At 43.0% G+C, this 27,667-nt stretch overlaps 1 protein-coding gene across 1 annotated transcript in view; it reads left to right on the top strand.

Annotated features, from left to right (window-relative positions):
* Positions 1–14,765, top strand: part of SPNS3 (sphingolipid transporter 3 (putative)) — a 40,309-nt gene extending 25,544 nt beyond the window's left edge. The window contains exons 10-11 of the mRNA XM_040613710.1: positions 248–346; positions 3,112–14,765. Of these exons, the coding sequence (XP_040469644.1) occupies positions 248–346; positions 3,112–3,279 (267 nt within the window). The 3' untranslated portion in view covers positions 3,280–14,765. The remainder of the gene's footprint in view (positions 1–247; positions 347–3,111) is intronic.
* Positions 14,766–27,667: the final 12,902 nt, after the last annotated feature.

Here is a 27,667-nt window from a genome sequence, read left to right as displayed (position 1 = left end):
TTTCTTACTTTATTGTCATTCCCCCTTCTGTGTTTCTTTCTTGCATGTTTTTTTCCTTAACAAAACATCCAGTGTACTTTTTTTGCTCAGAATAACTTCTCTGTCTCCAAATGTATAAGAAGTGCTTGAATATGAAATACATAAAAATGAATACATTCACCTCTCTAGGATGTTATGCAAGCAGCTGGCCATTCGTGAGATTCACTCTATTAATATTTGTTCTCTTGTGGGTTGTGTTTTGTTTCAGTATGTTGTGACACCAAGACGGCAGTCTACGGCTATTGCCTTGCAGATTTTGGTGAGCCATTTGCTGGGAGATGCGGGCAGCCCATATCTCATTGGGATTGTAAGTGCACTGTCTGCTTACTGAGCTTTCCTTCGGGTCAAACTTCTAGAAACTGACAGACACTCACAGAATTGTAGGCACTTCCTGGTCCAAACCCAGAAATCACTCAAATTGGCGGCCTTGATACTAGAATACAGAGACATTTTGTTAAACGTTTTTGCTTGCATGAAACTTCTGGTCCTGTGACACTGCGCGTATGTAGAATATAATCCTGTGCCTATACATGTGAGCAGTTCCATGCAGCATGTAGAAATTCATTCTGATTTTATATTTGCAAACTCATATATTTTTGAAGGCATACATTTTTGCAAAGATGGTGTTGTGGGTATTTTACTAGGCTTTAAGCACTTTCTGCTAAGTTTGTGAGGAGTTCTATGGAAATTAATCAAACACCATAAAAAGCTAAGACTCTTAGTTCAAATGTTGAAGTTTGAAATCTTGTAATTAGTCAATGGTCTCTTGAAAATCAGAACAAGAGTAACTGCAATGGTTGCCTTTTGATACTACTTGGCATTCAAAGCTCTGGTCTCAAATCACCTTACCCTTGGATTCCCGTATTGCTTGAGACCCAGTTTCTCAGTTCTTCCTACACCAACTTGATCATAAGTGCTTCTGGACAAAGCAGCCTAGTACTGTTTTCTCCTTGAAGTTCATTTGGTTTAGTTCCAATTGATGATGTCTGGCAGTGTTGTTTCCTTCCTTCATTATTTTTTATCTAAGACACAGTGATTCTGCACACAGTAGCTAAGCAGTCAGTCACCGACTCTGATTTTTCTGCTTTACTGGACATGAGAGAGTGAGTTGTTGTTGTTGTTTTAAAGTTTTGTTTAGATGGAAGTTTATTTTAAGAAGTTCACCTCAGGAATATATGTTCTTTAGCAGTGTTAAGGTTAGACTGGGCCAGACAGACTTGCCGAGTGAGTGGTGCCTGCAGGCACAGCTGCTGCTGGTCCAGCCAGACAGGGGATCCCCTTGTCCTCAACTGGGTGAAAACCAGTCTCAGCTGTGTAATCTGTCTGGCAGAGAGGGCTGTCCAGGAGAGATTCCTCCTGCTTGCTGTCTTTTTTTGGCAAATGAAGAGGCTGCTGTGCTCATTGATGTGTATTAGAAAACGATGGCCCCCGCACTGATCTAGCTCTACACATGGGGGAACATAATAACCAAAGTCCCTGTGTCATGAAAAATGGCTGAAATTATATGCAAAAATGAGAGGTTTCTTGAAAGCTGAAATATGTCTTGTGCATTCTCCCTTTGACTATTCTATTGATTTATGCTTCCTGCCTGAGAGTTTAACATGTTTGCGTCTGTCACCCACCATTCTTTGCCATCTTTGAGGCACTGATAGAATTAAGCCTGCCTGCTGGATGTGCTGCTGCGTCCTGCCAGTGACTGTGTAGAATACTTCTTATGCAGTACCTTGCATGCAGTTGCATTAAATAGCAGCTACCTGAAAAAGTGTAAAGACAAAAAAAGCTTATACAGATGAGATTAACCTCACGTAACCTTGCAACTTTGCAAAGAACAGAGACAATAAATCCAGGAATAAAATTGCTGTATGTCCAAGTGGGGTCCTGTGCAATGAGCATAACGTTTGACTCCTGGAATGCTGCTGTGAACCGACACACCAATGTGGCCCATGTCCGCTATTGATTAAACACCAGATCTTCTGCATTCATGTCTTGTTATTGTTTACTAACCTGCTTCAGCTAACCCTTTGGCTTAAAAACCAGCTGGAGAGTCAAGAAATAGTCTTTTTCAGAGTCTCTTTTTCCTCCATCTGTGCTCCAGAGATTTTCTTACTAAGCATTTTAAAATTAAATGCATGGGGTTGTGTTTTGGTGATTATGCTTGCTATAGTCCCTAGGTGCCCCTTTAGAGTTGATCTTGCTCTTATCTGCCTATACTGTCATAAATAATCATACGAAACCCAGAAAAAGTTGAAGAGTCTCATATTTGTGTATTTCAAGTCACACAGTATATTCTAAATATCAAGAACAAATGTGGGAATAAAAGTGACTGCATTCAACATATATCTTTATGCTAAAAAGAGATTTCAAGTTCCTGAGTTGTGTTGAATATTATTGAGTTTCTTGAAATCAGCTTTTCTTTCTGTCCACAAAAATAAAATTTATTTGTATCATTTATAGCTTTTACGACCTCATCCTCCAGCCAGTGCAAAAAGCAGCTGCCTGGTATCTTCTTCTTCCCAGTTCCTCATAATGTCACTCCATGACTCCTCAAATGCCTTTTGGCTCAAAAGCAGACTCCACTCTTGTCTCAAATTGGTTCCCAGCTCTTCCCTTTTTGAGTGTTGCTGCTTGTGCCTGTATGGATGCTAACCCCCTATTTCTATCCATTTGATGCTGATTAGGGAGGTATAAAGCTATCGAGTAACATCAAGAAATGATAAAGGTCATTGCCAAATGTCTCTCCTATATGCTAGCTATCTGGAGATGGGCTAGGAAATGGTAAGATGAGTTAATGCTTACCAAACATTATGAACGTTGGTTGCAGGATTTCCTGCTCTTATGGCTGGACACACTGAAGGTGTAAAAGAACATGAGATTCCTTGACCAAATGGAAGCTGGTCAGCAGTGAAGGACAGGTATATTGAGTACTGGGTTTGACAAACTGCGGTAGCAGGCGTTTCATCCCTATCTGCCTAGTTTTATTCTTTTCAAGGACTACACTGTAAACAGTCTTTCTAAACCAAGAGAGAATGATGATGTTATCCCAGATTAATGACAGCCTTGTTCACTCCCTAGATCTCCAATGCTATCCAGGACAAGAATGCTCGCTCATTCCAGTGGAGTTTCTGGAGCATGCAGTACAGCTTTATCATCTGTACTTTTGTTGGTGTCTTTGGAGGAGGTTTTTTCCTCCTGACGTCTTTCTACATTGAGGAAGATCGTAAAGAAGCAGAGAGGCTTTGAGGTTTCTATATATGTAACTTTTAAACCTGTATCTGCTTGCTTTCCTGTTTGTACACTTGCCATGATATCGGCTCTGTAAAGTTAAAACTCAAATGTCTGCATTCTGCTAATGACCACATCAGTTTCTATTAAAAAATTAAGGCAAAATCCCAGAAAAGTCTCAGATTAACCAAACTTCACATATTGAGCAAAACAGACTGCAGAACACACAAGGATCAGGGAAGTGCTATTAGTGATGCCTTCCAAATGATGCAGTATATGGAGGTAATAAACCAGCTTTACTGTAATGCACCATTGCAGATTTTGTGGAAGGTGCTGTTCTTTTTCTACTCTGGTCTTTTTGAGCCCAGTAGAACCAGTCCTAGCTCTCTAATACTTCTTCCTCTTCCCTGAAAGAAGTTACACTCAAAGGGTAAAAGATTTGAAAACCTGTCAAATTGGACAGAACACTGTCCTCAGTCACTTGGAGTCTTGCAGCTTCCTTCTGCTCTGACTTGGTTTTCTAGGTACCAGAAATGAACACTGTCTTTCAAATGAAGATGAACTCTGGGGCAAGATTTCCAAAGAAGAAAAGAATGTCCTCTCCTTTTTCTTGCCTTTTTGCTTAATGAGATACAGCTAGAGAAAAGGCCAAATAACAATTCCTCCATATGGCAGCAAATCCTGAGTACTGACTTTTTTTGGGAGCGTTTGACTGTGAGTCAAAAATTGCTACTGCATTGGCATATGGCAACCCTCCCCCATCTGCAAAACGGGCACGAGTATTCTGGGGAGCTGGGGAGCTCCAGAAGGCAGTGTATAGAGCTGTCACAGGCACGACTGCTAACCGAAACAAGACAGTAGCATTTAAGGCAGAATGTCTCATGGAGATGAGGAAGGGAGGCCTAGGAATTCTCAGCAGGGTAAGATTTGCCTGTAGGATTTGGAAAACAGAGATAGTACAAGAAGTGTTTCCAGTTGTCTGAAATGACCAAGAGAAGCAGCAACTATCAAAGTTAGTATCAGATTCAAGAGGGAAGGGTTGTGATTGTTTTATATACAATATGTTAATGGACTCTTTCTAGTCCTTTGAGGCTCTTCAGCATATCCTCAGGCCTTGCAAGTATCTCCTCTTGTGAGCGAACAGTAATACCTGCTCTTATCACTAAAGTGCATAAGACTTTGGGTCTTACCTGTTGTCAGGATATCATGCCAGGTGCCAAATAGGAAGTGACGGCCAACTTCCATTGTTTGACGTGGTGTCACCAGCAGCACCAGCCAAAGCCTGAGGAAGACAATAGCAAGTAAATTGTGAAGTATTCTGAATCTTACCTGATTCTCCCAGTAAATCATAAGGATGATAAAGCACAATATTCCTGTAACGACTGTGAGTATCTAGTGTCATTACAAATAATGTAATTCACCAACTGCAGGTTTTTGTTTCTCCCTCATTTTTTAAAAAAATCTGTTCTGAAACCTGACTTAAATGCAGGTTGTGAAATTTGGCCAGGGTTTATGCCGTTATGGGAAATAACAGAGAAACTTTTTTGTGATACTCAGAAAGAGTGTAATGCTTGTCTTTAAGTTGGTATTGTTGGTATTCTGAAAGACTGAGCAACTTCTGGTTGTAAAAACTAGCCAAAGCCTTTATATCACTGACTTTTTTGAATTTCATTTGGTGTCAGAGAACCCATGTCCAACAAAGGACTTTTACTATTGGATATGGACACTTCAGCTTGTAGAGGTCTTAAGTGCTTGTCTTAACATTTTTCAGGCTATTTTTTGAACTACCAGGTAGCAATGTTCGGATTGAAACCTATTGCTTATATTCAGCAGACCTGGTGACATTTGTAGCATTTGTCTTTCACCTGGAGGGAGAAAAATTCACTTTGCACCTATGTCTCACTGTAGGATGAATTTGGGAAGCCTAAAAACATTCTTTAAGGCCTTCTTAAGGCACTGCACACTTGAGGTGGGACTTGCAAGAGCCTGTGATTCATCTGGTACACTGTTACTGTACCGCGTGTGCTGTTTGGCGATACCCACATGGCCCTGGCAAACAGCTACTTTGTCAAAAATTAAATTCTGAGGTGAGGTGACATTCACCAATACAATATATTGTACAACATGTTGTACAGCACCTTCACCAGACACCATTTACTGTTACATCACTTCATGCCCAGAAACTGATGAAGAATTTGGTGAAAAGTGCACATCAGAGGCAATAAGATTATTTTGATTTTGTTTAATTCTATGATATTTGCTGGTGACAGCAGTGCCAGATCCTTCCTTAGCATATTATTAGAATTTCTCAGAAGCTGCATATAAGCATACCACCATAAAGATCTGCGTTGCCTCGTCTCTTGTACACATTATGTAGACATGTATATTTATGTACAGCCTAATTCTGAGATTGTCTCGAAATACTGCTGTTAGGTAATGATTTAGTTTTGGTAAAGAATTAATTTTATAAGGTAACTTGATACTATGAAAGGTGTTAAGCTTGGATTTACAGAGCTCGGAGGATCAGTAATAAAATCACAAGATTCTACCTGTGTTGCCAAACTCTAGAGATACAGTTTGCAATTGCTGAAATCGTTGACAGCTGCAAACGCATTGCAAAACCAAAAAAGATGCTCCCAACACCACAGCTGGTTCCCTGAAACTTGGGCAGACAGGCCAAGATCTTGAGAATCATTTTTCCCTTTATTCAGTTATGGTAGAATTTAAGCAGTTTGATAGTACTTCGCTACTGGTATGTTCATGATTTGCCCTCTAAACAGATGATCTATTTATCACTTTTGTTAAGTCAGCATTAAATTCTTCTTAAAAAAAATAAGTCAGAAACTGTATCTGGAATACTGCGGAGGTATGTATTTGACATATGAGCAAGAGATGCCAAATGCTGGTCTGTGGATGGTACGTGAAGTCCGTGACAAACTCATTCCTACTCCTACTCGTATCTCCTTTGTGAAAGTCAGTGCTTAGAAATTAGCAGGATCGTGCTGACTAGTTCAATTCCGTCTTTTCAAATGCTTCTCTCTTTTCTTTGTGATGTAAGGGGGGAGGACTTCTATTTTTGTTATTTTTTTTTTCAGCATTTTAGCAAGACTGGATGCTCTGAGCTGTGCCTGGGTATCCCTGTAGCTGCATTGTCTTCTGTCTTGCTGACTTAGAGGTCATGCGAAAGTGCGGTGCCTGCGTGAAACAGCCCTGGGAGGCCCTGCCTCTAAAGCCAGGAAACTGTTCCCATTATCTCTTTGGCTCTGTGTCTTAAATAAAGATAAAACTTCCTTGCAAGGATATGTAAAAGGAGTAGAATCTCTTAAAATTCTCTGCATGTCTTGAATTTGCTTCTTAGCAGGTGGCACCAGCTTCTGCGCTGAGGGGTTAACACAGCAGTTCCTTAGTGCTGGAGGAACTTAAGGCATTACATATTTTGCATGCGTCAAAAAGCTGTATTGGAGGAAGTCACAGAGTCCTGTCACATGGCCAGCAAAGGAAGAAAAGTTCTTTCTAGGCATCGGTTGAAATACCAGTTATTTTCTATGGTTCCAACGGAGTAGAAGTAAGAAAAAAGTGGAGGCCTTAAAGAAGTTATTAAATTTGCTGCTTTATCTAGTTTGGAAAGAGCTGCTGCTGCTAGCTGCTGGTTAGTGTGTTCTGCAGCATTCAGGCTGCTTGGAATCTGTGTCCCTTCCATCAAATGAATTACAATCGAACAAGCTGTATTTTCTGTAAGCATTCAGATATTCCTTTCCTACCTTTAACATTTCTTATTTGCTCTTTCCAACCAAAACAGTGGGTAAGAGACACTTTGGAACAGCTCCAAAAGGTGTGATTTTCTAAGTCCATGCAGGTAATGACTTTGATCTTTTCCTCCCCTTTCCTCATTCCCCAGAGCAGGGACAGGTGATTGGTATTGACCTTTAGTGTTGTTTATGTGGATATTTTTTTAAACAAGTTTAAGAACTCTGCTTGGCATAAAAATTGCCTTCAAGTCGTGATTATTTCTAGCTTCTGCTGAACACCTGTGAAGACATCAGGTGGGCAGGACATGCCTTAGGTACAACAGTACCATGGCGTGTAACTGCTTCTCCAGAGTGATTCCTTCCACCGGTAATGTTGTGTGAGATTGCTATCAGCAGAACTTTATCAAAGACGTTTCATGTAACTTTTTGTCTCCCTCCCCCTCTCCTTCCCAAACAAGTAGCCCCATGCACTGGTCTGAAAGGGGGTTTGCAGCACCTGAGAAATCTTTCTGTACGGTGGCTGAAGGCGTGCAGATGGCAGACCACAGCTTTCCAGGCTACAGATTTATATATTCTGTCTAGGCTGCTCTCTGCTAAGAAGATCTTGTATTTTACTCCTCTTCACCCTCATCACTTGTGCAGCTGAACTGTGTTTTGCAAAATATTTTGCAGAAGAGCTGTGATCCTTTATAATGCCATGGATGGAGCCATCGGTGTCCAGAGTGTCATTTACCTTTGGGAGAAAGGCTCAGGGTTGCTGTTGTCATTCTGAGGGACCTGTGCTGAGGCTGGATCAGTTCTGACAGTACCAATCCTGATGGCTGTTTTTTTAGGAACTCATTCCTAACTTCCACTGGGGGAGTCTATAGCACCTTCGCAGGTGGCCTGTGGCAGTACTGCATCGATGAAAAAATTGGTGGTTCCCCTCTTACTATTCTCTTGCAGAAGAATTAGCTGAATTCTGTCTTGCTCATCTTACCTGCACTTGTCTTCCTTTGTACTCCCTCCATTGCCTAGTGACTAGAGATTCCTCTAGTGCCTTTATCATTACATATATATGTCCTCTTAGCTTAGAATCTGTAGAATAATTCACCAATTCCTGTTTGCAAAGGAAGCTAAAAGAAGTAGACACCGTCTGCCTGACAATAGCATAATATGAGGACAGAAAGGCCAGATCAGCCAAATTTATGCTGTAGCTGACATTAGTTTTTTCTTAGCAGTAGATCCATCATCTCTGCCTTTTTAGTTTCCCCTCCTCACACTAAAATGCAGATGCAGTGTCTGTTGAAGTGAATTCCAAAATAATGAAGAAACCTAAAAATCCACCATTATCACAAAACTTTTATGGCAAAAGTTTTCTTCCGAGATCCTTCTGGTTTTTTGCAAATGTTGTTCACCCTTCAGGCCTCCTTCGAGTACTTGGTTCTGCTGCCCTGCCTGTGCTACTGCTGGTTACTGCTGCCTGTGAGGGTGCCGGGGACCCACAGAGAAGTCACCTCCTCCCTTGAGACAGGTGAAAAAAAAGATAAAAGAACAATGTCTGTGTGTCTCTGCCAAGTTGTTCTGGCATTCAAGTAGCTGGAACTGGCTGCATTCCATTACAAGGGAGCTGCTGCATTCATCTCCGTTCTAAAATTATCTTCATTGTAATCCAATAAAGCCTTGGAAAGGTTCTTAGAAAGCTTTTTTGTTTATAAGGGAAACAAAGGTGGATATGAAAAGACTCTTGATCCTAATGCTGTATAGCTGACCAAAACTGCGTTGATCTCTCTTTGTGTAGTTTAATGTTTTCATAACAGTTTTGTTATTAGCATGTAAATTGACTGTGTATCCTGCAGTAATAAAATGGCTGTAATTTGGAGAGATTAATGTAAAGTGCTGTCAAATCCCATTGTAGGAAGGGCCTTTGTAACTGCACTGTTAAGTGTACACAAATTTGGAATGTGACTGGATCCCAGTAGGCCTAACCCTGCCGATGGAGCTAGAGCAGGGCTCGGGGAGGGTACGCTGCCTGTGTAAAATCGGGAGATTCCCTACAAGGCGCAAATCTGACCTGTACAGGACTTGGCTGCTATCGTGGTACTAAGATCCGACTTTACCTGCTCATATACTGTGGTGGTTTTTTTCCTACAGTGAATATTTTTTCTATGTTATGAAAAATGCTTTAAAATGGAATTGAAAGGTAAATTCATGCATTCAGGTATGCAGGTCCATTTTTCTTTTCAGTATTTAATGTGTTGGGCATTAGGCTTGAAACTGATGTATTAAGGATGAAGGTGACCGTTTTTGAAAGTACTGACTTCAAGCTAGTGATTTAATTCCACCATAATGTACCCTCCTAAGTGTCTAACACTTTTTTCTTCATTCCTTTTTTCCGAAGTACCTTGCATGCCTCTGTTGCTAATGCAGCCGGTCTGAGCAGCTGTGTGTTCAACACTCAATAAAATCAGGCCATTTACTTAAAGACTTAATTATGGGTTTAGGAGCCTAATCTTAGGCACCTAATTTTTAAAATCTTGGCTGTAGGCATTTTTTTTTTCAGGAATATCTCTATCCTGCTGAATGAAAACATCACTTAAAGAAATGCAAGTCTGGCAGTACTCCTTAATCTTCAGTCTGGTAGATATCACACCTGTTAACTTCTTCATCACTTTTTGCCTTTATAGGTTACATTTTCAGTGAATTAACTTGTTCTTTTTGTGTATTGACAACCCACCGCAGAGGAGATGTCACTGGAACTGGTGTGTCAGAGCTGGGAGCAAACAGAGCCGTAGTCAAAGAGGACATGAAGTGAAAAAGGACACCTGAGTTGTTGCTGAGACTATTTCCTCAGTAAAACCAGGTGAAAAGGCATTTCTTCAACCCATCTAGATAACTCTGTGGATTCATCTGGTAGTGGATGGAATAAAATGTGGATCACAGTATAAAGGAACAGACTCCCCATCTCTTATTTTTCAGAGCGTTCCAGGAGGACAGCCTTGTGGTAGTACTGGAGAGGTATGTGGGTGTGAGCATAGAGGTGAAGAGGAGAGGTCATTGATGAGAAATGCTCGCTAGGTAATACAGGTCTTTTTACAGTAAACATATTAGTCCAGTTTTTGTATGAGGAATGACTAGGGATGATTCAGCTAGAGCATGTTTAATGGCAGCTAGATTGTGTTTAGCCAATATTTTATCCTAGAAAACTATGTTCATGATCTGATTTTTACCACAAAAGCTTCTGCAAGCCAGCAGTCTCTGTTAGTTGTCCTGCCAATTAGTGTAGGTAACTTAGGATAATTCAATGGGAATTGCATGGTAAGCTCTGAGCAAGGGAATTACTTTTCTTTGGCCCTTTGTTTGCCTGGAAGTCATGGAAGACAGAGCTGCTGGCCTGATCTGTGAAGTGAGGAGGCATAGCTCCTAAAGAAAATTGCGGTTCTATTTTTAGAATTGTTTTAATTGGGCATCAGATATGCACATTTCCAACCTATTAACCTGGTCACACTGTGTGGTCTGATCCTCCTCTAATAGCATGTGATTAAATGTGATTCATCATCATCTCCACTATGCGCATGCAAGTGGGAGAACGTTGATGGCGAAGCAGATGCAGTTATTTTCATACCAGTTGCTTTCTCCTGTAAATTGTTTGTATTGTTAAACACTGTCATGTTGTCTTCGGGGGGCTGCGTCTCCCGATTTAGTGCGATGACTGATGTTCTTTGCAGCAGTTTACCAGAGGCTCACAGGGCTGCTGGGAAGGGTGAGAGCGACAGAAACAACAGGACAGAAGCACAGACACTGGTGGCTTTGAAGGAAGTCAGTCATCTGTGGCTGGGGGAGAAGAATGTTTTTATGCTCACTGGGGTTGCCTGGAATTGCCAGCTTTATTAAGGAACTTTTCTCTGTTTTTAAGGGCAAGGTATGGTAGGAAAGGAGAAAGATTTACATTTGCTGATGATCCATGAAAAACACATGTTTAACAAAAAAAAAGCTCAAGTGAAGAGAAAGATCTAGTAGAGAGCCTGTAGCTGCCTAGAGGAGGGAAGTAGTCACAGGATGGGTCTGCTTTGACAAGTGATTGGTTTTTTGTGATCCCGACAATTCTAGAGCAGACTTTAACTGCAACTAAGTACATTAAGCTTCTTAGGCATTGCAAACTTGCCTTAAAATCAAGCTGAACTGCCTACTTTAAGGTGCCTAATTTTCTTTCTGATGTGAGAAATATCTGCCCTCCAATAATACTGCAGAGGTGCAAGGAAAGGATCCAAATACCTCCTCCTCCTCCTCCTTCTCCTCCTCCTCCTCCTCGCTCTTAGACTTTATTTCTAAAGGCCTTGGAAAGTCAGTGTTCAGACTCCTGTGTTCTGAGGCAGCATTCAACAGAGGGGCTGGAATATCTGCTTTCCAGCAAGCACCTGCAGATGTCAAACAGGTTGTATGTGCGGAAGGCCATGGAGATTGCCAGAGAGACGGTTAGTTTGGGCTGTTTGTATTTTCTTCCCAGTCAAGCTTTGCTCCGTCCTGTCCTTCCCTAGCCAAATGCTGTGGCAACAGATAATTGAGCGATAATGTTCCTCTCTATCTTCAGGCTTCTTTCCAGTCGGAGATGCCTCACTCTTCTGATAGCAGCCAAGGAAAGGTGAAGGTGTTTGACAAGAGCACACAGGAGACAGGTATCTCAGCAGCCTGGAAGAACGTGTATCTGCTTTTTCTCTCTTTCAAGCCTTGGAGTCGTGGCTCTAGGAGATGTATTACAGTGGCCAGGGAGTGCTAAGAGCCCGCAATGAAGCTGTCACCCATGTGAAGGTGTGACCTATCAGCAGATGAGGCTGGACAAGAACTAGCACTCAGCAAGGATGTGAGTCAGATGGGGAGAGGGCTGGCAGGTGCACAGAGAAGGCAGTGGAGTAGGCAGGCAGGAAGCAGCTGGCAGTGTAGGAAGAAGTGAGCCGTGATGGGAACAAACAGGAGGAGCAACTGGGAATGAGAAATGTCCTCGCTCATTCATGCACTGATATCCAGCATCCCATTCAGCAACAATGATAGTAGGATTTCAAAGAACGTCCAAATAAATTTATTCCTTTAAGGGATTTATTTTAATTCTTTATTAAAATAGGAGATAAATGTGCCTTTTCCCCTCTAGCCCACTGTTTTGATAGGATTACCTTTAGCGTCACCCCATGGGCTTTTTAATTCTTCATTCCCAGTCTTGTATGGGAAGTCGTCTCAGCAGATCCAATCAGGTGTATTTCATTGCTCCACAGCAGAGAGGAAATGAATTTTTCTGATGAGGGGAAAGCACAGTGAATAGCTTGATTCTCCTCCCCAATACCATCTGCAATCAGTTTTGTGCTGCAAATGAAGTCAATGTTTTCCTGGGTCAGAGGTGGCTAATTATTCATAGCACTTTCATTTCCAGCAGTCGAGTCGTCATATCTCTGCCAATCATCATCCTTTTTCATGTTGGGTTTACTTTGCATTGCTCTTAGGTTTGCAAGTCTAGCTGCTATCCAAACTTGTCCTGTTTGTTGCTTTTCCTGGGCTAGTGCCAGTAGTTTTCTCAGCTTCTGAAGAGACTGACAGGAGGGCTCTGGCACCAGTATTGTAATCTTCTCCCATTTTATGAGATCATGTCTGTTTCAAAAAGAATGAAATAGAAAGGAGGGAAGAACATAACGCTCAGTTCATGTGTAACTAACCAACAACCCCCAGCTGAGTAGTATTTCAGTAAGTTGGGTCAGTGTCATCTGTGGGTTTTTTAATGGCCGTAAAGCCCAGGCAAGTGTATTAGTCAAGGTACAGCTGGGGTTTGAAACTTGACTGCCTTAACTCTCAGGCTGGTACGTTTCCTGCTGGTGCTCAGTGCTTCCCCCTGATGAGTGAGAGCGGATCTTATCAGCCTCTACACATAACTTAAGGGCAAGTGTCAAGAGGATGGGGTCAGGCTTTTCTCAGTAGTGCCCAGTGACAGGGCAACGGGCACACACTGAAACACAAGAAGTTCCTTCTGAACATGAGGAGAAACTTTGCCTTGGGGGTGACAGAGCCCTGTCACAGGCTGCCCAGAGAGGCTGCAGAGTCCCCTTGCCTGGAGACAGTCAAAGCCTGCCTGGACATGACTCTGTGCAACCTGCTCTAGCTGAGCCTGCTTTAGTGGGGGTTGGACCAGGCGATCTCCAGAGGTCCCCACCATGCTGTGATCCTATGACTGTCCAGCACTCACATTGTTGCAGCGACCACGATGTGTTTACAGTGTCCTTTAGGCTTGTCCCTTGCAATTTTGCCCTTGGATTTACGGTGCTATTCCTAACGTAGGTTAGGAGAGTAAATGCCCATACTGCCCATTCGCCGCAGCAAACTGACTGATGGAATGGAAACCCAAAGGAACTATGATCCAGCCTTGCACTTTCAGGTAGTAGTAAGGTGCTCTTTGCACAAACCTGTTTAGAAAGATTTTAAGAGGGCTCCAAAGGAGATGCTGGTAATTAAAATGCTAATTAAAAATGTTCCCAATGGTATTCACTGATAGTGTTGCCAGAGCAGGTGAGATTTCAATTATCTTGCTATTCCTTTTGGAACTAGAAAAATGTCCTGCGGTGAGTTAAGATGGAGTACCTAAGGCATGCTTATTTCATAGCGTTTAAGTGCCGACTTGCCTCCAGATGCTTTCAGTTTCTCTTTTTCATCTTAAAAAAAAAAAAAAAAAAAAAAAAAAAAAAGGTTGTTCTGACAATTCTGAATGTACAGAACAGCCACCGAGGGAACCTGAAGCCTCTTAGCCTCCCAAGGGAGTGAGTGAGGCCGCATGTCTTCCACACCGGCTGCTTCCTGAGCCCACCTCACCGTATATACTCACTGCCTTTGCTCAGAGTGGATTTGGGGAGAAGACAGTTCTGAAAGGCTTTGAAATAACAGCGCCAGAGCAGGGGGGGTGGTGTCAGCAAAGGGCCAACCGAGAGTGCCATCTTCAAAGTCCGGTCTGCACAGACACCAAAGCAGAGCTTTCAGCTGCTCAGTTCTTACAGCCTGAACCAGCAGAAAACAGGTGAGTTTTCTCAGGAGGGCTCGCTGCTCTGCAGTTTCCATTGGCAGGAGTTTAAACATGCTCAGTGCCATAACCGAGAAGTAGGAAATGGCCCACAAAGGCAGGACTATAACAAAAAGAAAGCTGGAGACGGAGCAATCAAGGGAGAGATGACTGCAGTAGAGGCAGATAGCATGGATCCACACAAAGGAGAAACGGGGCTGCCAGATGTCTGATTAAAAGATGTGCTATAGTTAGGTGGAAAGCTGTTGGCTTCCACACAGGAATACCAGGACAATGGCTTGACGGCCTCTGCCTCTTGAGCATGGTGATCTCTGTAACTAGGGGATGCGGAAGTTTCACCGATTTTTGTTGACTAGATCCTGTACCATGAAGGATGTGAAAGGGAATTCTATGTAGCATGGTATGTAATTTTAAATTTTAGAAAAATGTATTTTCTGTAGCTAAGATGAATCCTGCTTCCAGCCTTCCTCTGAGAGGGTGTCTTTCATGCCAGATGAAGTATTTTCTGAATCAGCATCTTTTAATGGTGTAGTATGCAACAGGTGGTGATGGAAACTAATGATGGTGCGTAGAAAAAGCATTCAGGAAGGATTTGACAGATAAGAAAGAAAGGTAAAAGTGGAAGAAAGTGAACATATGCTAAACCAGCGTGTCTGAAACTAATGTGATGTAAAATGACTCAAGCTAATGAAGCTTTTCATGAAATAAATGTCTGCTAAACTCTACCTGGAATACTGCACTGCCTCTTCCTTATATCCCAGTAATTTGTATTCCTCTAATACTTACATGTAAGAGTGGAGAATGTTATAATTGCTATTCAAACATGGTTTTACTTCACACTTCGCAATAACCCCAGGCTGTGTTTGTCTTTTAAAAAGTATAATGTCTCTGAGACTCCTTTTTTAAATGGTGTAGTAAGTTTGGAGACAATTTAGATCAGTTTATAAAAGCAGGGTGTTGTTTAATAAGTGTCTGTTACTGGTTGCATTTTACAGGTAAATAAAACATTGCAGTCTGATGCTTAACATATACGTATATTTATATACAGAGAGAGAGAGAGAGAAAATACAGTACTAAGAAGACAGTTGGAATTGAGCCAGTGGAATAGCTGTAGTGGTAAGATACACCTGTACCCCCTCAGCCAAGATATGGCGAATGAGAAATTTGCGTGCATCACTCAAATACCAAAATTATTCAGCAGAGGTCGTTCCTGAATGGTTGTGGCCACCTGCTCTGAAGAGGAGACAAATAAGGCAAGAGTGAAAGTGCTGCATTTAAGCAGTGCCTGATAGAAAAAGATTCTCTAAAACTTTGCTGCTCTATCTCAACAAAGATGACGTGTTTTACAGGCTTCCCCCACCCTCCTTCATAGTGAAAGAGCAAGGACTCATGAGAGGATGAAATCACAGAAGGCTATGAAGTTAAAATCAAAGCTGGTTTGTTTTGTCCTTGCACAACTGGCTTGTCTGTCCAAGACAACTCTGTCATCCAAAACCATCATAAGACTTCCTGAAGCAAAGCATTTCCCACTGCCAAAATCCAGCCAAAAGAGGAGACCGCCGGATACCTTCCTGTGTACCAGAAGTACTGAGAGTGAACTACAAAGAAACATTTCCAAAGGTTTCTGGTGGGCAACAAGAAAAGAAATCCATGAGATGAACAACAGTTCCTTTGAAGTTTCTTAGGTAACTGTTTTAAGATTAGACAGTAGTTTTAAACCCTGTACAGTGTTTCTTGCATTTTTTCCTGAAGTAATCCAGGCTGGTCCCTGCAGGAGGCAAGATACTAGTTTTTTGCTGGTCGGAGCTGATAAACTTACTCCTGCGTCTCCCCTGATTGAAGATGCTGCCAAAATTACAGTGAAAGCAAGATTTTTTTGTTAATATCTGCAAAAAATGCTGATACGCAGCGGTGTTCTACAGCTTGAGACTAACATTGAATTGTTTTATATTGTCACGGCCTGGTTGGACAAGGTGCAAGATCCCACTTTAAATGGAAGTAACACTTGAGGAGTATACAGATTTAACCACTGGACAGCTCATTGCACAATCCCTAGTTGCTCTCTAAAGACATGCTGAGTTTTCCAAAATAGTTTGTATCTTCAGTTGAGATTGTTACACTTTTGGTCAGCATTCCTGCAGGGTGGATATACTGTGCCGAGTAGTTTGGAAAATCTGGTCACTTACTAATTGGGGAAGGGAGGCGGAGGGAACTGAGTCTTGACCATTGCTTCCAAGCAGTTGGAGCTTGAGAAAAGCATCGTCTTACTTGAGTTTTATGTGGTGCTCGGAAGGGCCATCTGGCTTTCTGTGACAGCAGAAGGGACATAGGGAACACGACAAAGCATCTATTGGCCAGGCGCGGCTCCTGCTTCTCAAAAATCTAATCCAGTGAAAATCAGCTTTAGAGGTATTTTTGTAGAGCTTCAGTGGCAACAAGCCCATTTTCTGTATTACAGGATAAAATGCATAATAAAGGACACATGTTGATTACTTTTAAAAATAAATATAGTGACCTGAAGTAGAAAGGGAATTACTTAAAGGGGAAGATGAAATATGAATGACGATTCATTTCCATAGGTGGCTGGAGTGTGTCTGTTGAAAATAAACAATCACGTGTGCAGGGAGACTTGACAAACCCAGCCAAGGGTGTTTACTGAGCACACCGGTTTAAAAAATAAGAGTCTTGATCTGCTCTGTGGCAGAAGGGCTTGTATTGATAAGAGGCAAAGGAAAGATACATCCACCTGCTTTTAAAGAGAAGACACTGAACTGGCTAGAAGGGAATGAAATAGCTCCGCGCTCCTGGCAAGCTAAGGGTGGTTATTTTAGCATCACTGTGTGAGTCTGTCTGTCTCACTGCAGGGTAGGAATTGCTCACTTGTGTGATCAAGTCCAGTTTAACTCCTGGCCTAGCACTGCTGGAGTGGCACCTCTGAATTCTCCGTGTCACTGAGAAGCTCCCACTGAGAGACGCTCAGGGGTAGCAGTGCATTCATTACAATACGTCTCCTTAAAACTGTCATTCGGAGTGCTGCTAGGCAATGCAGTTAAACATGGAATTTAATTACATTGCACCTCCAAAAAGTCCCATGAAAATTAATAATGTTACATTACATTTGTACAGCAGAAACCAGAAGAGGGATGTTAAACTCCTGTCACTAACATCCACACCCTAACCGTTTCAGAATCCTGGTCTCTTTGAATGGGTAGGGAAGGAGCAGCAGGTATTCAGCATTGATCTCTCTGCAGGAAAACTGCTGAAACCAGAAGGGTAGCTTTTAATACATAACTTACATATTTTACATGCTTGTGAACTATATCTTGGGCTACGTACTTTGCCTATATTTAGCATACCTTCATCAATCACTTTATGTTGCACTTGCATTACTCCTATTTTAAAATTTCATCAAACACACAGTCTTGTCAAATATTAACTTTTCTAATGTTTTATGAAGGCACATGGTGCTCAGACATCCTTATTTTCTAGTTTAAAAAGGCTCTCAGTGTTACAGGGGACTTTAATTATGCTGATTACTCCTTTAATAGCAACCATGTGTTCTCTCTCATTTTAATTTAGACTACTGCAAACTTATTTCAGTCTCTGCTCAACTGCAGGTAGTTTTCTAAGTCTTGTAAGAGCTCGCAGTTTTTTAGCTAGGTTTCTCAGTTATTTTCTGTTTGTATGTCTTCTTTAGTAATAAATAGATTATTGTAAGTGACAAATACTGTAATATAGCAAATGCTGCTTTGTTTAGGAAGCATTTCTGGTTTGTCATGCTCAGGATATTACTAACTAGAGTCTCCAGCAACAGTTCTGCCTTGCAATGCTCAAGGCTGGGTTTAGATATACCAAAAAAACCCCTGAAGACAGATTTCTGTATCTGTAGAGAAATAGCAAGTCAAACAGTTTCCAGCTCTCAGCCACCTGTATGAGATAGAAAGTGTAAGAAGTGTTATGGAACAAAGAACAGTCCTGGGAGGGAAGAAAAACAAAGCATCCTTCAGGCTATGTATCTCTCTAGCTACGAGAAGACTGCTGCCTCCAGAAGGGAACGCTGGCGATGGTGTTGGTAAGTTTTTGTTTGTTAACTAGGCTTTGAATGAGTTGTTTGGCCTGTGACTACTTCATCTTGAATACAAAAGCTGAAGATAAAATGTGCAGTTGTCCCTCACGTGTTTGGGAGGTGACCTTGCTGGTGTTTATGCAAAAAGAGTGCACTGGTTCACATATAACCTCCACGCCCCCACTGGTTTCTGTCCCACATTAAACTGGACGCTTTCTTGGCTATCGCTTGCTGGGGTCTCAGGGAGCTTTCCTTTAGGGAGAGGGGCCTGGAGTGGGACACTGCTGTTGCTCTCAGTTATGTTTTGCTTATGCTTTGTTGAAAAGTAATACTTAATGAGTAGTACAATGAAAGAGGAAAATCAATGTGCACTTTGAAGGGGCACACAACCAGTTTGCCATTTGTCAGCTAAAAGAGTGATCTCTGTGCACAGCACTTTTTGTCATCTACATGGGGCGGGGGGTTGTCAGTTACAGGCTGGCTGAATGTGCCTTGTCATCGCCTTTGGTTTTGCAGAGCACCGTGAGCGCCTGTGGTGCTGACCCATTCATCTGCAACGGGTGTCAAATCACCGCTGCGCTGCCCGCTCGGCCATAGCGATACCTGCGCTGCCGTGGCTTGCCTGCCCTTCAAGGGCACGCTGCTCCAGGCCTCCTACTGCTGACAGCTTTGAAGCCCTAATATCGTATGAGAAATAACAGTATCGGTGCTGAACCAAGAGCCCTAAAAATGGAGAAACCAAGTGTGGAGAGAGAGCAGCCGTGCGTGCGTGTTTTATCTGTGGTCTGCAGCGTGTCCTCCGTAAGGCTTAGTCGTGAAAACTGTATTGGATCACATATTCTTTGCCAATGCCAGATTGTTTCCTATAATCTTTTTTTTCTTTAAATGCCATGTCTGCTTATAGCTTTTAATTATCTTACTTAAGCGTATCTGTAGCTTTAGTAAACAGCTTTGTGGATTTTGCATTAAATTTATTATTTTCCCGATACTCATCATTCTTATTTTAATGTTGTCATACAACTCTGATGTGTTACCCTAAATACTTCCACATATACCTTTCAAACCCTTCTAGCTCTCCCCTGATAACAAATCACTCTAGTCCTTTTAATTATATTTACAGTTGGCGTATTTACTTTGTCTGTGCTGCTATAGGACTGTCAGAATTTTCAGCAGTAATCTTCCTCGGACTACAGCTATCAAAACAGCCTGCCAGTCTCCCATCTGCTAGGGAGCATTCCTGTCATGTGTTGATTGTTGTCAATAGGTTGTGTTCAAGAATTAGGATATTGCCCAAAATCCTTGTTTGGCTGACAAGCCCATTTTCTGTAACATCTTGTTTAACTTCTGCTGTAAGCGAAATTATCTAAATAAGAATATGGCACACAACTGAAAGCATTGCACGCTGCATATGGTACAGCCTTTGTTGAACTGTTTCCTCCCCAAAGTACTCGTCTAATAATTGAAGGGCTGGTTGTGGTGGTTTGGGAATCTCTTCCCATGGAGATAATTATTGGGTTTTTATATCCTTGTGATTTACCAGAGACTTGCTCTGAGCATAATTTTCTGTAATGAAGTGCAGGCACAAATCAAAATGCTTTGGCTTATGAGTGACAGCAAGGTTGTGGAAAGTCACGTAGTGAATGGAATAACATAAAAAGAAAACAGGACGTTTCTCAGCTATGTAAGCTCGGGGTCCCCTGTGCAACTGGGCAGAAGGCTGGAGAAGCTCTCAGAGTGGCTTGTCTGTGCTTTCCCAGCATGGAGCGTGATGAAGTGGCTGGTATATGGACTGCTTTCTGCTGGCTGCGTGAGATTAGCTGGTGGAGCAGGCTGAAGAGAACAAGATGCAATAGCTGTGGTGTGGCAGCTGCTCCAGCCCTGTGTATGTCTCGCCAGGTAAGCTATCACTGCGAGGCTCGCTCTCTTTTTTTTTTTTTTTTTTTTTCCCCACACACACCCCTGCCCCCCCTCTAATAATGAAGAATAATAGATAACTGGAGATTATGTTGCTGTCTGCTTCATCGTGAAAAAGGACTCGAAGCCAGCTTTTCCACAATAATTCACCCGTGTGCCAGCTGATGCATGCTGCTCTAGATATGCTGTCGTTTAACAACGGGAGGGAAGATGCTGCTGCTGGTGGCTGCCTGGGGAAATCCAGTAGAATCCAGGGTTCCTAGGCTTTTTTAAGACAAACTACCAATTTTATTGTGTTTTCTCACCTACTGGAGGAAGGTGATGCTTCCTGTTCAGAGGCATGACACCCACCTAGAGTTTGCAAAGGGGTCTAATACGCTGCTTTAGTAGAAAGGACTCCAGCTGTGGAGTCTCTTATGGTTAATGTGAGGCAGGTCCTCTCCAGACAGAATTACCAGAAATGGATTTCCGTTTTTGGTTCTGCCACAGACAACCTACACGAATATTCTACACATTGTTCAGCATGTTGAACGGAAAGATCGCTCTGTGCCTAACAGGAGGCCGCAGCGCTATTGCTACACCTTGTTGCCACTTTAATCTTAACTGCCACCTTTAAGCTTTCTGTAAGCTAGCTGGTTGCAGCAAACCCAAGCTTCTGCTAAAACTTTTCTCAGGTAAATGCTGAAAAGTGAATTTTAATGATTGTGTAGATTAAAAAAAAAAAAAGTTTGAAACTTGCTGCTATTATCGGGCAGTGAATACGGGTAGTAGAGCTGTTTTCCTAGCAGGTAGGTGATGTAAAACTATTAGACTCCATTACAAACTCTGTCACTACACCGATGCTCATCCCACTTGGGCTTCTAGCAGTAATCCCCACCGTGAATGCCATCAGGCTGAACGAAAAGATTCCCGTTAGCACTCATGTAGCTTTTGCAACTTCAAAGTCTCTAATCGTGTGCTGCTGAGGTGGGTCGCTAGTCCTCTGAATCCTGCAGGGACAGCACTAACGTGTTTCTGTAGCAGATAAAGGCGCCTGAGGCGAATGCAAGTAGGACCGTTCCCCAGTCACGTTTTTAATTGCTTTGCCCTGGATCCAGCTTAATTTTGACTCTTATCATAGTGCCATAAATTAAATATTGGAGATTTGACAGCTCCCTACTGGTCACATTTGCATCAGTTTCAACAACAGGGCAATGCATGTGTGCCTTCTGTTAGGCTGATGGCTCTTGAAATGAGTTGGGCATCCTTACCTGCCTGAAGGCTGTGTTGGCGTATTAATTCTGTCGGGGTGAAGGGCGCTGGTACCTATCTTACTGAGTTCGCACCGTGCAAAGCATCTTCTGATTGAGCTGTCAATGCGCAGGCTGCTCCTTACTTGTCAGGCTTGTCTTTGAACTCCGTGAATTTGTAACAACCTGGAGGAGAACGGCACTGCGTAGTCTGAGCGGAGCCTGGGCGCATCCTAACCGCTGTGTGGGTGAAGAGTTACGGCTGCAGTGAAAGTGCTCTCCAGAGTGCGTTGTTTATCCAACTCTCTCTCTATTAGTTGCTAAAAATTCACTGCTGCCGTCAAACCTCTGGCTGGTGAAGGGAGCTGGAATGTCTTGCAGTGATCCCCAGCATGCGGGATGATAACTGATGGCCTGTCTATTGGTGAAGTATGAGCTATTTTGGGAAGCAGAGCAGTAGCACTGTCTTGTTTGTAGGAGACCAGCCCGTACCTGGCACTGAAGGATGTCTAACCCAAGTTGGTGCCTCAGGATAGAGAAAGGGTGATAATGTGAATTAAAAAATGGAACAGTTACTTTTGCAGTCTTCCTCTAATGTTAGACTGATCACTCAAAAGAGAAAAAAAAAAATTAAATTTGCATTACAGACTTGGGTTAAAAAGTGGAGAGACTGTTCTGTGTCGTGTATAAGCTTTTGTTGGGTTTTTTTTGCACTGACAGTTGCACAAATTTGCACAGATTGCACTGACAATCTCAGTGCAAAGGAGAATTAGATTAATCTCTTGATTTAACCTGGTTGTCATCATGCAATCTCTCTGAAAGATTGCAGGGCAGCTTCCTCGATCTTTAGTTGACTTTTTCTCTCTGCAGCAGCTTCTCTTTATGCCGCAGGTCAATGGTGCTGCTTCAGGATTGAACCAATTGCAATGCTTTGTTAAATCAAGGTTTTGTTCGCCAGGGAAATGACATCACATGGCAGAGAACTGATTGCTGTCCTGGGCTCTTTTGTGTTACCCGTTACTGCTTACTGATAAAATGTTGGATGCCACTCCATGAGGCTGCTTCTGAAGCAGTCCAAACAATTTCATTGTCTGACATCAGCTTTAAATGTTATTTCCTGGACAGCATCCAAGTAATTTAAAAAAACCAAAAACCCAAAAAAAACCCACCTAACAACCCCCAAAATCAGATTTCAGGACTCTTCAATTATATTAAAAAGCTCTGCTCAGGAAGAGGAGGGCTGGCATTCTAGAGCACAGTTCAGCACATCATTTGTGTGGATTTGTCTTTTGGATTTAACCAAAACTTTTTTCTTTAATTTTGTTTTTAAGTTTCTGAGATTAACTCACGGGTGAAAGCTGGTCTCTACCCCTGCCTAGAGTGGATCTAGGGTCAAATCTATGGTCAAGAAGAGAAACAGCATGAGTTTAAACCAGGATTTTCTGTCTAGTACCCTAGTTAGTAGCAAAGTGGCTGCTTTGGGTTGAAGCTGCTTTTTTGGCATTAAGAAGCCTTCATTTTATTTCAGGTCAGGATTGGAAGCAAACATGCAAATCTGGACACGTGTGAAGCTGAATTCCACATAGTTAATGTTGCTGAGGCCCTGCGTAGAGACAAATGGTATTGACTGTTGGAGTGGTCTTTTTCTTTCGGTAGAATAAAAAGGGTTAAAACCAGATGGTCAAACCCCTGGTGTATCTAGAACCATCAGCCCGAGACTTAATACCTTACCCCCTGCACCACCAGGTATGTAAATAGTTAACAAGAGACTTTCTGCTTTGTGGAATGTGCGCTGTTAGGTGTCTGTACCTGCTTTTCTGCTCTAATCAAGAAGAAATTCATACCTGTCAGATACAACGTTTATTGTGTCATGAGCTTACTGTATCTCCGGCTCATGCTGATTGCATAGAAGGAATCCTTCCATGCATAAGTGGCTTGAATGCTGCCTGTCCAGGCACACTTGTGTCATTTTAATACAGTTAATAATAATAGCAATTTAGGAGAGAGAGCGTTTCAAAATATGTCTGCCCCTCTAACTGTGGTTTGGAGAAGAAACGCACCCTTTTCTAGGGCTGTATTATCTAACAACTATCTACTGCAGGTGTTCTTCCATTAAGCATCGGGGCTCGAGTAGCTTGTAGGTCTGCCCTGTTTTGCTCTTTACAAGCCTTCTGCTATCTGCTCCCTCTGTTTTCGCAGAAGGATGTAGGAGTTACGTTACCAAGAGCACAGCAGTGGTGTTTGGCATCAGTGTTACGAAGATGCCTTTTCCATGACCCTAGATACGTGCCAGGTATCTTCAGCGATGTGACATACAGGCTATTGAGCTCTCTGGAAAACTACCTTTAAAGGATCTCTAACTGCAAACCCTCTGGATGGGTTTGGAGGGTGATACGTTTTTCCGTATGAACTTTGGAAAATTTGAGACCTTTAGAAGAATTAACAATCTAGAGTTGCTGTTAATTTGTTGTGCTAACAGTGACAATTGACTTCAGCTTCACAGAAGAGCTGGGCAAAGCAACGCTTCCTCTCGTGCATAGCAAGTATTTTCTTTGATCTTTATGACTTCCAGTGTGCCGGAACATCTAGATACTCCCGAGCTCTTCTCCCATTACTGCTAAACTTCTGCCATCCTATGAATGTGCGGTTGTGAGCCTCAGGGGTTTGCATGAGACTTTGGTGTTGAACGTCAGAGCACTCCTCCAGCCAAGCTCCTCTCTCTGGGTGCTTCGTGCTCCCCAGCAGATGGTACTTGTTGGCCTGCACTGTTCGACTTAGGCATTTACCAAGCTCTTGTGCTCGTCACATGCAGGTTGCTTTCAGTGGGAGTAAGACAGAGTGCTGTCCTGAAGGGAACAGAATCAAATATAAATGAAGCAGAAGGCACAGTGGGAAGCAGGCTGAAAGCTCGAGATGTACCAGTGCGCTTTGGAGAGCTGCCTGCTGACTAGTGAAATAGCCCATCTAGTCATAGGAGGGAGGGCCGCTTTCCCCTTCTCCAGAGCACGGAGTATTTACATCTTCTTCAAACACATTTAAAGGACAAAGTTAGATGGAAATACCTCCTGTTCCCTTCTGACATGTGCTTATCTGAGGCTGCCTCTGCTTCTCTGTGGGAAAGGCTGCACTTCCAGGATTGCACCTCACTGATGAAAACTCACATTATATCGCTGTCAGCCAGCAAACAAAACCAGTCTGTGTTGTATGCCTCTATCACGCATCTTGCCTTGCAAACAGGGGAAAGATGTGGCCTGGTACACGTTAAATACGCTCTCAGCTCTAGTGCGATACTGTATCTGCCTGAAGTGTTTAACAACTGAGAACACAAAGTTTAGTGCTTCATTCGTGATTAATAACACCTGAGGGGTTTGGGGTGCTTTTGGCGATGGAATGATGTATCGTCACATGTAGGATACAGCGTTGGATCCAGTCTGGATTGCTAGACAAAGGCGTGCCTGTGCTAAGGTTGTGAAATAAAGCTGCTTTTCTTACAGAAGAGAGAAGCAACTACCTTGAGAGTGCAAATCCTTCTAGTCCCTGACTGTTCAGCCACTGGCAGTAGCTGGCACGCTCAGACAGCAGCCATGGTGGAGTCCAAAGGCTGAGAAGGTCACAGAAAGTGCAGGGAAGCCTTATTTATCTTGTCAGGCATGCACTCAAAACTAGCCCTGCTTTTGCCGGCTCTGCAGTTCAGTATGGAGGCAAAATGGATGGGAGACATCAGATGCCCTTTATTGGCATCAGATTTATTGGATAAAATGCCATGCTGAATATAGAGCTGTTTTGCAAATATGCTGTTTTCTGCTACTCCAACTGCAGCTGAAGTTTGTTTCTCACTTTAAACTGTTTTCCAGTGTTGATGGATTTGGTTTGACCTTCCATAAGTCCTAGTTCTAGTGGTAAATTCTAGTTTTAAGTACCCCTGTCACCAGTCAGCAACGTCTGTTGTTCCCTGCCAGCCACCTGAGGCAGTCTGTACTCCAAAATGGACATGCTTGTGCAGCAGGCTTAGGAGGAGACAAACCACCTGTAGCTGGTACCAGTTACCAACTGCTGACTGAGCAAGTTCACAGTGCTTAACTAGTGCTTAACTGCTACTTAAATGTGTGGAGAAAACATACAACCCACTCCTTTCCTCTTGCTACTCCCTCCCATCCCCAAACAAACCAGCCCACAAACTGTCCGTTGCTGCTTTGCAGGTACTTGCATACCCCTGACTGCCAGATCTGTTCGTGCCTCAGAATCCTAATCCATCTGCCTCCAAAACCAGAGGTCGGAATGAATATTTTGCTGTGTTGGAAAATGTAATTTAGAGTTGCATTTCATAAGGTATTCTTCAGTTGCCAGGTCCAGTCTCATCATCCAGAGTCGTACCTTCTACTTTACTAGGATGAAATTGCTAACCTGTGGCCAGAGATTTGAGTAATTCTGGCGGCAGAGGGCACAGGCAGCAATAGAGGCATGGGTCGCGATTGCATCGGCCTTATTTCAGTTTTAAGTGTGGTGGGTTGACCCTGGCTAGAGGCCAAGTGCCCACCACAGCCATGGTGTCAGTGCCCTCTTCAGCCAGGTAGGGGAGAGAAAATATAACAAATGGCCCGTGGGTGGAGATAAGGATGGGGAGATCACTCAGCAATTACCCTCATGGGCAAAACAGACTTGACTGGGGGAAATTAGTTTAATTTATTACCATTCAAATCAGAGTAGAATAATGAGAAAGAAACCCAAATCTTAAAAACACCATCCCCCCACCCCTCCCTTCTTCATGGGCTCAACTTCACTCCCGATTTCTCTAATCCCTCCCCACCAGCAGCGCAGAGGGACAGGGAATGGGGGTTACGGTCGGTTCATCGTGTGCTGTCTCTGCCGCTTCTTCCTCCTCACACTCTTACCCTGCCCCGGCGTGGGGCCCTCCCCGGGCTGCAGGGGGGTCTGCTCCCCCGTGGGCTCCGTGGGCCGGGGACACAGCCTGCCTGGCCGGGGGCTGCCCATGGGCTGGGGGGAATGTCTGCTCCGGGGTCTGGAGCCCCCCTGCCCTGGCCTGGGGGCTGCGGGGCTGCTGCTCTCCCATCTCGCTCCTCTCTGGCTGCAGTTGCACAGGTTTTTTTCCCCCTTCTTAAATCCGTTACCCTGAGGCGCTGCCGCCATCGCTGCTGGCCTCGGCCTCGGCCGGCGGCGGGTCCGTAGGAGCCGGCTGGCATCGGCTCTGTTGGGCATGAGCTCCTCACAGAAGCCACCCCTGTAGCCCCATGGCTACCAAAAGCTTGCCATGCAAGCCAAATACATTGTCAGGCTTGTCAGGCAAAAAGAACCTTTTTTCCTGTTTCTAAAAAGAAAATATGTGCTGGGTTTGAATCTTTTTAATAGCAGCATGGTAAATGGATTAAAAATAAAAATTAGTTTTTCAGTGACTTCATTTCACCATTATACTGGTGATTTTATTTTATTTTTTTTTTTTTAGCCACAACAATCTGGCAAGGTTCTGCCTTCCCTGTTACACTGAAGGGCTGCAGACAAAATGTGTCAGACAAGCTTATTCATGCTAATGACAGCCATCCGTCTTGTCTAACCAGCAAAGTGCTCTCCTTGTACAGTTTTAATTTAAATCCATGGAGAAAGCCTTTCTCTGCTGAGTAATGTCAAAGGCCTCCTCACCACTATTTTTTTGCCTTCATCTTTCATTCTCTAGTAGCATAGGTGCATCTCTTTCCTTTTTGCTTTAGTGAGTTTCGATGATTTTGACCTATGAATGGCAAGGGTACTAGAAACTTGACCTTCTATTGCAAATCATATCACATTACCCCATCATTTTTCCATTCGGACAGCAAAGCGTTTGCTTATACATGCGGCCTCATCCACCTGTGTGGTAGAACAGCTTTGTGCTTTTTAAAATTTCTTTGGTTTCTATTTTTTCTGACTTCATAATTTTTATTCATTAATTTTTGGTTAAGATTTGAAGCCTTGGCAAGTGTTGCTGGCAAAGTAGGTTTTGGTGAAGATGAGGAAAGCACTTTAGAAATCTAGACTCATTTTGGCACTGATTTATCTGAGTGAGCGATAGTCAAATTCACCTTCTGTCTTTGCTTCCCACAGGCTCACCACATGAGGGTTGGGATGGGGACTGCTTTGAGAGGCAGGCCCTCTGCAGTGCTGGGGAGCAGTATGAAAGCTCGTGAGTGTCTGAGATGTGGAGAATCTAAATGTGTGGAGAGTGGTGCTTGTTATCTCAACAGATGACTCTTGCCTGTGCGTTGCTTGTGTGGCTGCTCAGTCATTAAGTATAACATAAAAGCAATTCTTCTCATAGGGAGGCATAGAGGGTTCCTGCTGTGATTGTTCTGAAGGAAAAGATTTTTTTCATTCTGCTAATGATATTGGCATTCCTAAATTCTTCATCAGTATGCAGAGGGTGAAGGGA

The sequence above is a fragment of the Falco naumanni genome, chromosome 1 (genome assembly GCF_017639655.2).
Source record: "Falco naumanni isolate bFalNau1 chromosome 1, bFalNau1.pat, whole genome shotgun sequence".
NCBI classification, from domain to species: Eukaryota; Metazoa; Chordata; class Aves; order Falconiformes; family Falconidae; genus Falco; species Falco naumanni.
This window is presented reverse-complemented; position numbering and strand designations above follow the sequence as displayed.